We start from the raw sequence: 10,549 nt of genomic DNA on the forward strand, positions 1-10,549 counted from the left end.
GTGACTCGGTACCCCGCCCTGAGTCTGCCCTGGGGGGACACGGTGCTCCCGGCAGCTCTCCCTGGCGCTCACCCAGCAGTGGTGCTTGTCAACGCCCGGCTGCGGCTTCCCTCTGCCCGCCCTGCACAGATCCCAGCCCTGCCCTACCTGCCCACGTATTTTCACTCCCGCTCAAAGCAGGCTTGGGACGGCCGTGGAGCTGCCATGGCAGCCAGCGCTTCCCACTGGCACAGCTACCTCGGGGTGATTGTGTCCCGCGAGAGGCAGCGGCTGGAGCATTTCCAGCGGGCTGAGGACATATTGCTGACCCTGCTGGAGGGCGTCCATGCCAGGGAGCCCCGCTTCCTTGTAGACTACGCCAGGAACCTGGAGGCCTTTGAGTTTGCTCTCTGCGCCTCCGAGGATGCTGTCACCATGGAGGTCCCCCTGCGGATCGATGGTGATGCCCTGAGGGTGCTGGCATGCCGGCCTGGGGACACCCCAGCCGGGCACTGTCCAGGGCTGGGCACCTTCTGTCTGGAAGTGCCCTCTCCAGGGACGGGCTTGGAGGACTGGACCAGCACTGTGGATGTGATGGAGCGGGGAGATGGTGCGGGGTGCCTGGTTCCGGGCAAAGTCCTCCGGCACCTAAAAGAGCTCCTTGTTTCGGCCATCGTGCGCTGCCAACGCCTCTTCCTGCTTCAGCCAGGTGCGTATGCCAGCATGGCTCTTCCCCAGCCAGGAGCTGCCTCCAGCACAGCTGGGGAGGCCAGCTCGGTGGTGGTCCCTGTGCAAATGGGCTGAGGCGTGAGTCCCCAGGTGCGTGGCCCACCCAAAGCCTCCAAGAGTGAGCAAGCACCCTGCTGTGCGCTGGGACAGGCTTTGCCCTCAGCTAAGGAAGGGGAGATGCAAAACTACTTCCTGCCATCCCACGACAGCAGAGTTATCCTCGGGCATCTTCACCCTGGGCTGATGGCACCCTTCTTGGTGGGTGGCAGCTCCATGCAGGGTTCACCCACCCCTGCAATTAGTCCCTGGAGAGGGTTTGCTCAGGGACTTGACGTGTTTGGCTCGCCCTAGCCACATTCCCCCCATCTCTCCTGGCCTCTGAGTGCCCCCTGCTCCCTGTAGGAGGCTGTTTGGAGGGTGAGCTGGGAGTGTGTCAGGGCTGGAGTGGGACCTTAGTGCATGGGTCTGACCCTGCACACACATGGGCCCCAGCTGGGAGCAGCATGCCTGGGAAGGGCACGGTGGGGAAGGGACCCTGGGAATGCCCATAGGGGTCCCTTCAGCTTCTTCATGCGTTTCCATCTCCAAAGGTGCTTCTTGAAGTAAATCTCAGCCCCGATGAAAAGGTGATGTGAGAGGACCAGAGGGTCTGAAAGTCCCCAGTAAGCCCACCATTCCCTCCTTCCTCCATGGCCAAGCCAGAGCCCTTCATCTTCCTCTACCTCCTCAATCTGAGACTTTTCCTGGTTCATTTTTCTTGGACTACATTGTTTTTCTTGGCACCATTCAGCTACCCAGCAGCATGGCCCCGTTCAGCCACTTGGGCCTTCCTGCTGTGCCCACACCCGCTGGCCTGGCCCTGAGCCCTGCTGGAGCGATGCTCCTTCCCGAAAACCACCCCAGCAGAGTTTGGAGAACAGCTTTTGCCAGGGAACTGCAGCCAAACTGCAGTGCTGGAAAGGGATGAGTCGAATGGGGTGGGACATGCCCACGGGCGTTGCGGCACATACCCAGTTCAGCCTGTGGGACCAGCTGTGGTAACCTCGTAACCGCAGCCAAACCCTCTATGTCTAGGTGACCTCAGCGCCGAAAATCTGCAGGAAGATGCCATGGAGCTCTCCCTGCTGATCCGTGGTGGCTGGAAGACCATCCGCTTTGACATTGTCCCAGTGGTGAGGAGGCGGCAGGAGCCGCTCTGGCTCAAAGGGCAGCAGAGTGACAGGGGCTTCCCCAAAGGCAGCCTCCGGAAGGCCATGGAAGAGGCCCATTTTGTCCCTGCCTCTCCCCATTGCTGGAGGTGAGTGGCTTGGCCGCGCATATAGCGGGGTGACCCTGCCCCAGGGATCCCCCCTGGCTGGCAGCACTGCCGGGTGTAGCCAAAAAAGGGATGGGGAAGTGGAGGGACATGTCAATAGTGGAGTGAAGTCACCCCCTTGTGATGCCCAAACCCACTGCCCTGTGTTGGGGAAAAAACCTCAGCCAAATTTGAGACAGCTCAAGAAAGAGCAGGGGATGCAACAGAAGGAGCCCCCCCAAATTGTTCGTAGGAGCTGAACCCTGGCCCACGCAGAGGGTGGCAGCTCTCAGATCCCTGCTCAGGCTTCAAGAGCACTGTGATGAGGTGCCTCCCAGGGCGGGCTGCAGGAGGGAGCAGGGCCAGGGTGACACACATCTCACCTGCCAGCACAGCTACCCGGCCCCAAGGAGGGGCCAAGCATCTGGCTGGACCAGCCCAGGCTTATTTTGGGCACAATGTAGTCCAGCCAGATGCTCGGCCCCTCCTTGGGGTCCATCCAGCCTCCCCTCTGGGGCGGCCTGCAGCCCTCCCCACTGCCACGTAGGGGAGCACAACCCAGCTTTGCCTCTCCTCTTGTCTCTCCCAGGAAGGCAGGAGCTGCTCAGCAGCATTCCCATCATGCTGCAAATCTCCCTGGTCCCTCTTCATCAGAGGCAGGTGCAGGAGGTGGATCCAGGATGCTGTGTTCCTGGGGCCACATGGGTGGCTGGGGGAGATCCCCACGCGTGCCAGGCCACTGCAGGTATCCTCTCCCCAGCTGAAAGGATGCGGGTCTCCATCCTCCCTCTCAGTGGACCCCACTTTCTCTCGCCAGATCCTCCACTCATCTCCCCATCCTGAAACTGCTCCAGGCAGTGGACATGCTGAAGGGACGCCATCTGGACAGTCTTCGCCTGCTTGATCAGCTACGCGTCCAGGACTGGGAAGAGGAGGCTGGGAAAGGCGGTCTCACTTTCAACCACCTGAAGGTAGGTGGGTTCTGCTGGTGGGACAACGGCTCTCTGAGCAGGCAGAGCTAAGGCTTCTCCCCTGCACCCTGCCACAGCTGAGTCGCTGCTGGAAGAAGGTTCCAAGCAACAAGCCTGAGTGCCTGCAGTGCTTTGGGATGTACCACCCCATGGCTGTGTCTGGAAAGGATGCACGCTGCTGGCCATGGTCAAAGGGGTTTGATCCTTCCTCCTTGCAAACAGCAGGCACTTGCTGGATTGAACGAGCAACCTCCAGCCTGAAGCACCCTGAGCGTTAAGAGCTGGGGGTCTGTGCCAATGTGCCAGGCATCCTCTGGCACAGGCTGCCTGTGTCTGCAGAGGCCATGCTGGGGATTGCATTGCTGTGCCTGCCATGCTGCAGGTTGTCCTGTGCCCCAGTGCACTGGGAGGTGCAGAGCTGAGGGTGGCGTTTCTTCCGACAAAACCCTCTTCTCCCCACCCAACCTGTTTTTGGCACTCTGGACCCATGCCAGCTGGTGGCACTGATTGGGAAAGGGGCCATGCTGGGGACAGTACCTGGTGGCACAATCCAGGTGTGCCCTGCCTTGTGGTGGCTCTCTGGGCTGGGGTGGAGAAGGAGGCAAAGCTGTCTTCTGCTGAGAGAATGGCTCCAGCTCTAAGTAACCCTAATCCTGTGCGTTTTGCTTTATGTTGCATTCTTTGATGTTTTGGGTTTTTTTAAAAAAAGAAGGGCACAGTATGCATCTGTCCTTCAAAAAAGCATCTTCTGCTCCAGCCCACCGTGTGCATTGACCGTTAAGCTATGCCAAAGAAGCTGGCATGGCAGCTGCTGGGGGTTCACCTGTCTTGCCAGTGGCTGGTAGAAACCAGAAGCGGGGTTTTTTACTATTGCTTAGTGCCTGCAGAAAGCTTGGGTGTGTTGTTTGGGGCTGCTGCAGAGCTGGGACCTGCCTTGGAGCTGAGACGGGGGCTCTTTGGGGAGTGAAGCAAAGGTTCAAAACTAAGGGGTGGTGGGGCATCGGCTGCGCCTGCAGCAGCCTCAGCAGCAGCTCCAAGAGCCTGCGCAGCCCTAGGCTGCTGAGGACGTGATGTCTGTGTTGAGGGCTCAGCCCCATGGGTGGTTGCACGGTGACCTGCAGGGTGTGAAGGCACGGCCTTTGTGGGGAGTGCTCGATCCCACACCCTTCTCTCCCTCCCTGCAGATGGTGCTGCTGTGGAGCATGGAGCTCTTCCCCTCCCCAGAGGACTGGCAGGACCTGGAAGGCTCTGTCTACAGGCTCTTGGTGATCCTCCTCCGCTGCCTGGCCAGCCGGCACCTGCCCCACTTCCTGCACCCGGAGGAGAACCTCTTCCAAGGAGAGGCCCTGGACCTCACCTCTCTCTACCATAAGGTGGAGAGCTTCGCCCAGGACCCCCGACGCTTCCTCCGCTTCCATTTTGGCCTCCCTGCACGCACTGACAGCTGGCTCGCGGACCCCAGCACCCGAGCCCTCCTGCACCTCCCCACCGAGGACAGGTCCTACTGGGACACAGCCTACTTTGACATCCTGCTCAGCCAGGTAATGCCAGACCCTCAGCTGGTCTCACAAGGCAGAGCGCGGCAGTGCCGGAAACTACCTGGTCTGGGCAGCTTAGGATGTGCTGGAATTTGCCCCCCAGAGCCCTCCAGCCCTTGGCAGCCGCTGGCATTTGCTGCCCAACCCTATCGTGGAGGCTGTGGGAGGCTGGCAGTGCTGGAGCACAGGGCTCAAGCAGAGTGGGGAGCCCTCTCTCCTCACTCTGCACCTGCCTCTGCTTAGTTCCAGGTGTACCGGATCCAGGACAGCGCACGCCGCTCGGCAATGTCCCAGCTGCTCTCCAAGATCCAGCAAGTAAACCCCAAGCAGAGCTGAGCAGAACCCCGCTGCCACCCCAGCTGGGTGACTCAAAACTCCGGGGGGGTGCAAGGCGAGCTACGGAGCCAGGGGGCAGCATGCTGCCAAGTAGCTTTATTGAGGAAAGATGGTAGCAGGGAGCGAGTGCCTGTCTGCTGCTGCTGGGTGGGGATGCACGGCCTCTTGGCTCCCCTAGTAGAGCTGGGTGCCGGGGCGGGTGTTTCATCCCAGGATACCTAATCTGAGGGGATGGCTGGCACCCTGTGCTGCTGGGCTCTGGTGCAGGGATGGCTGAGGGTGATGGTGGTGGGAGGGGAAAGGACCTGTGGTCAGATCCTACATCGAGCCCTCTTGTCAGCTTGCAGTGGGGCCCCGGGGCCAAGGGAAAGGGAGGAGCTGGGGGGTCAGGCCATCAAGGTGAGGAGTGACCCTGCGCGGGGACTGGGAGAAGGGGTTTTGAGCCACGTCCCTTGTTTGCAGAGCTGCAGCCCTCACCTCCATGTCCCCCGCTCTTCCAGCTTCTCCTTCCTGCTCTGGCTCGGGTTGCTGGGTGTTGCAGTGTTTCCTGGCAGCATCCTGGAGAGGTAGGGGAGCCCCTCTGCCTGCCAGCTGCCTGCAGCCGGGCATGGGGGGGAGCGCCACACCGCCTCATCCGGAACCCCCCTTTGCAGGGGTGCTCAGAGCCTGCTGCGTTGGCAGCACCGGAGGGCGTCTCGCAGGGCACTCAGCACACGGTCCACATTGCTGCTGGTCGAGTTGCAGCCCATGAGGCCGATTCGCAGGACCTGGGAGGAGAAGGGAGACCATCTCCCTGCAGCACCCACTTTCGCAGCTATGCCCTGGTGCCACCTCCCTGTGAGCAGAGTGGCCAGCAGCAGAGTGCAGGCTCCCGCGTGGAGCAGGGGGTGTGCGAGGAGCAGCCTGCACGCGGCTGGGTGTAAGTGCATGTGCACAGCTCCCTGCTTGATCCTATTTAACACACATTTCTTCTAAAGACGTGTCACCCCACTAGTTATGTGTGCAGTTATTCAATTATGTGCAGCAATTGTGTGTGGTTAGGAGCCGCTATGCATTGCTGCAGGCGATGGGATGCATCCAGCTGTGTTTGCTGTTTGCAGCCAGAGAGCACCAGTTAATCATGGGGTGCACTACTGATGGATGTGACCGCAGCCAGGTTCAGTGCCCAGCCATGGGCAGTGGGAGGGGAGGACGCTGCCCACCTGGCCCACCGAGGGACCCAGGCCCCCAGCGATCTCAATGGCGTGGTTGTCCATGAGAAAGGCTACAATGTCCTTCCAGTTGTATCCCTCAGGCACCCTGACGGTGGTGACGGTGGGAAGTCTCACCTTCTGGGGAAGAGAGAAACCGGGTTAAATCTGCAGGTCCTGGCTGTGGCCCTGTCCCCCCAGTGAGCCTGGTAGCCTGCCAGGAGATAGCATCACTGGGAGGGCAGTTTTTTCTCCAGCATCAGAAGCTGCCCAGGCACATCTCCAGCCGTGCAGGGCCATGTCCTCACGCTGCCCCTGCACCACGGTGGTGGGCTCGCCCTGCACCCACCTCCTCCTTCACAAAGAGCTCAAGCCCCAGGTCACGCAGCCCCTGGCACAGCTTGGCACAGTTAGCCCGGTGGCGCTCCCAAGAGCTCTCCAGACCCTGTGGGCAGAGAAGAGGGAGAAGATCCCGGGACCCACTGCTCCCCCAAACCCCACCGGCACTGCTGGTGCCCCCCTGCCTGCATGGCACCGCTCACCAGCTCCGCCAGCATGGCCAAGCCTTCCCGCAGGCTGAAGAAGCTGTTGATTGGTGCTGTGTGGTGGTACCTGCAACACCCAAGAGGCACCCAGGTGGTTTAGGCCGGCCCCGTGGCAGAGCAGTACCCAGCTTGCAGTGGGGGGGAACCGGCCTGTGGCCTCCTCCCTCCTCTGCACCCAGCACAGAGGGGATGCAAATCCCTCAGGGCTGCTTTGTGACCAGTGGACAGGGTGAGGGGGAGACAAGGGCGAAGGCTGTGGATGGGACAGCTGTGACCATCTGTCCCGGGACAGCCCGTTCTCACCTTCGCGGCTCCCCATCACAGCCCCAGTAGTTTCCCAGCCAGCCCATGTCCAGATAGAAGGACAGGGGCTTCGTCTTCCTCCTCAGCATCTTCTCCCTGGCAAAGCAGAGTGCTGGGGAGGAGCCGGACCTTGACCCTGCCAGTTCCAGGGTGATGTCAGTCCTGTGGGAGGGCCCCCCCCCCAGCAAGTGGCTTGGCTCCAGCACCCATCGCTGCCCAGGGATGGGCCGGGCTCTGACCCCACAGAGCTGGCAAAGCAAGGGGAGTGACAGCCTCCCCCCAGCCCCATTGCCTTTCCCCCCAGTGTGCCCAGGGCTGCCCTTACCTGGCTCCCTCGCTGAACGAGATGGGGGCACTGCCGGGAGGGGTGTTGAGGACTTTCTGAGACCCCGAGTATAGGACGTCGATCTCTGCCCGAGAAGGGAGGCAGCTCCTTAGGGATCAGAGGCTCCCAGTGGGGACACACTGAGCACCCCAGCCCGGCTGCAAGCGGCGGGTGGGAAGCACAGGGTGGCACACGCTGCAGGTCCTGCTTGTGGTTGGCCAGCTTTGGGGGACACCCTGGCACTGCTGACAGTCCCCCAAGGGGAACAGGCTCTCTGGCTGCAGCTGGACCAGTTTCTAGTGCTGCTAGCCCAAAATACAGGCAGTGGGGCTGATCCCACTGCCCTCCCTCCCTGGCCCAGGCGTGAAGCCCCCTTGTCCCCTGGGTGTCCCTGATGGTACTGTGGCTCTTACCCTGCTGGTCCATGAAGATGGGGGCTCCCCCAAGGGATGCCACCGCGTCCACGAGCAGCAGGCAGCCATGCCTGTGGGAGGACAGAGCTCAGCCTGGTGTCCCTACCACCTCCTCTTGCCACCCCTCTTCCTCCAGCCCTGGCATCCCAGTCCCCCCAAGGCCACATATCTCACTGGCACCAACCGCTTCCAGCACAACAGAGCCAGAGGAGAGCCTGGGGCATATAAATCCCAATGCCCCAATCCCCAACGGCAACCTTGGGGTGCTGCCAGCCCCTGCGGGTGCCCGCCGTGCACTGACCGGTGACACAACTCGCCCAGCCCCTCCAGTGGCTGTAGCACCCCTGTGGAGGACTCCCCGTGGGTGATGAAGAACACTGAGGGCTTGTACCATGCCAGGCCCTGCATGAAACAGAGGGGAAGGTGACTGCTCCTGGAAGACAGCTCGCGCCTGCTGCCCCACACTGCAGCCGGCACTCACCTCCTCGATGTCCCACAGAGTGAAGTACTCGCCTGGGGGCTTCAGCAGCTCATGGACATTGGCTCCTGGGAGGGATTTGGGCAGAGGGAGAGTGAGGTTTGGGGATGCCTCCCACTGGGCAGCCACCTGCTCCACGAGGGAATCGATCATGCATAAACCAGGAGCACGGCCGCCTGCCAGGGTCTGGCCTCCCGTGGATTTGCCCAATGGAAAAGCCATAAACCACCGTAAGCGGAGGGACATCACCCTGGAAAAAACCTGGAGCGCCCTCCGGCTGCAGAAGCCATGTCACTGGCCACTGCTGCTGGGATGGGGACAGCAAGCCAGGGGTCACGTTCTGGCATCCCACCCGCGAGCCTGGTCCCCTGAGCCCTGCCGGTGCCGTCTGGCTGTCCCCAGCATACCCAACCTCCTGGTGATGTCAGCAGCACGTTGTCCCCAGATGCCATTGACGGCCACCAGCGCGGTGTCACCATGCTCCAGGAGGTTGAGGAGGGCAGCTTCCATGGCACAGTGGCCGGTGCCGCTGATGGCCAGGGTCAGCCGGTTCTGCGTCTGGAAGGCGTACTGGATGCCCGCCTTGATCTCGTCCATCACCTGTAGTGGCAGGGGACCAACTGACATCGCTATTGTCCCCCTCGCCCTGGCAGAGCTGTCCCAGCCCCTCGTGGGGCATGAGGGAGAGGAGGGGAGGGGAGGAAGGCTAGGCTGGGGCAGCTCACCTGCAGCACCTCAGGGTGCATGTGGCCCAGGAGCTGCTGGCTGCCTGCAGCCAGGATGCGGGGGGGCACGTTGCTGGGCCCTGGCCCAAGTAGCAGCCTCTCTGGCACAGCCAGGGGCCGGAGCAGCCCCTGGGGCGGGGGGACGCAGAGCGGGCTGGTGGCCATGGTGCGCCTTGCCATCCCCAGGAGCCGAGCCCGGAGGAGAGGAGCAGTGGAGGCTGCCTGTGCAGCACCCAGCACTGCAGCACAGCTCATCCTGTGCCCGTAGCGTCCAGCGTCCCCGTGGACCTTGACTCTGGGGCTTGGTGCTCCCCCCACTGGACCGGACTCTGCCCCTGGCCTCCTCCTTGTCCAGTTAATGTGCCACCAGCACCATCCCTGCTGTCTCAGCCACTGCATTTTGGGGGGGGTCCCCCCTTGCTAGCGCTGGGGGAGGTTGCTCCTCAGACATGCCAGCCTCCGGGACTGGCAAGCACCCATGCAAACCCTGTTGCCGTGGTCCCCAGGACACGGTGGTTGATGGTTCCCAACACCATCTCAGCAGGTGGGATCCCTGCTCCTGGGCATGCAGCTCCTGTGCCATGGGATGGTTGCACTGGGACAGGCCCAGCGCAGCTGCCACGGTCACGACTCCTCCAGCAGCAGAAAGCTCTGTTGGCCAGGTCTCCCTGACCAAGGACCTGCCTTGCAGAAAGGACGTCTGGCCGAGCAACAGCCGCCTGGAGGAGGCTGGCCATTGGGATGGTTTGCACAAGGGCAGAGCCATGGGTGGGACACAGTAGCAGTCCCCACCATGGCGAGCTGTGCTCTGCGGGCTCAGCCTGGCTTGAGGGCATCACAGCGTGTCCTGATGATGCCACAGGCCACGCGTGCCTGTTCAACATGCTGTGCCTCTCACCCACCATGTGTGCCCACAGTCCAATTGTATGATGCCCATCCTCCGGCATGTTCTCTGCCATCCATACTCTGAAACATGAACGAGCTGCGTGCCGCCGGCTCCTGGCAGGTTGAGGAGCAGGTCCCTGGCCAGAGGAGCCACTCGGTGAACAAAGCTTTGGGCTGGGGATTACAATTATGGGGTGGAAAATGCCCCACCATAGCAGAGCTGGCACCGGTGGCCGGTGCTGAAGGCATTTGGGGTGGGTGCATGCAGCTGACATGGTCCCAGGGGAGAGCACTTCTGCCCAGGCAGCCGGACAGTCGGCTCTGAGAGGAGCTGGGAGCCGGTGTAGCCAACACCACATGGATGGTGGAAACTACAGTTAGCCTGGGCACTGCTGCCCGGCCATCATCTACCAGAGTGAGGACAAGAAGTCCTGATGTCCCAAGAGGTCCCAAGCCAAGTCCTCATCCTGTGCCCCAGCCATGTGCTCCGCTGGCTGAGGGGTTTGCTGCCGGATGCTCGCAGCATCGACAAAACGCTCAGTCCCTAAAACACCGGCGGGAGGCACCCGCTGGAGACCCGCCACCACTGCGGCGGGTGGGTGGATGAAGACCCCTCTGCGGGTGGACCCCCCTGCTGCCTGTCCTCCAGGGAGACTTGAGGAAGGACTGGGGGCAGGGAGGGGACGTGTGGCCTCGCCGTTGGCGTGGAGGGGTGAGGAAGGACGCGCTGCTGGAAACAGCTGGCGGCGAAGGCATAATCTGCTTTCCGCGCTGGGCCTAAATTCCCCGGCGCAGATGGACACGGAGCCGGCCGTGCCACTCCCGGGGGCTGCGGGGC

General features: G+C 62.1%; 2 protein-coding genes across 2 annotated transcripts; one reads left to right on the forward strand and one right to left on the reverse strand.

The window, feature by feature from the left end:
• Nucleotides 1-204: 204 nt before the first annotated feature.
• LOC104827910 (chromosome unknown open reading frame, human C2orf54) lies at nt 205-4,847 on the forward strand. The gene is made up of 5 exons (XM_010561268.1): nt 205-688; nt 1,783-2,005; nt 2,820-2,973; nt 4,158-4,514; nt 4,755-4,847. The coding sequence occupies exons 1-5, from the start codon at nt 205-207 to the stop codon at nt 4,845-4,847; spliced, it is 1,311 nt and encodes a 436-aa protein (XP_010559570.1).
• Nucleotides 4,848-5,506: 659 nt separating this feature from the next.
• On the reverse strand, nt 5,507-9,006 carry AGXT (alanine-glyoxylate aminotransferase). Its single transcript, XM_010561269.1, has 11 exons — nt 8,827-9,006; nt 8,509-8,701; nt 8,105-8,169; nt 7,925-8,025; nt 7,624-7,694; nt 7,211-7,295; nt 6,886-6,981; nt 6,580-6,649; nt 6,387-6,482; nt 6,050-6,178; nt 5,507-5,614 (listed from the first exon to the last, which is right to left on the reverse strand). The coding sequence occupies exons 1-11, from the start codon at nt 9,004-9,006 to the stop codon at nt 5,507-5,509; spliced, it is 1,194 nt and encodes a 397-aa protein (XP_010559571.1).
• Nucleotides 9,007-10,549: the final 1,543 nt, after the last annotated feature.

The sequence above is a fragment of the Haliaeetus leucocephalus genome, unplaced genomic scaffold (assembly GCF_000737465.1).
Source record: "Haliaeetus leucocephalus isolate CR32 unplaced genomic scaffold, Haliaeetus_leucocephalus-4.0 Scaffold143, whole genome shotgun sequence".
Lineage (NCBI taxonomy): Eukaryota > Metazoa > Chordata > Aves > Accipitriformes > Accipitridae > Haliaeetus > Haliaeetus leucocephalus.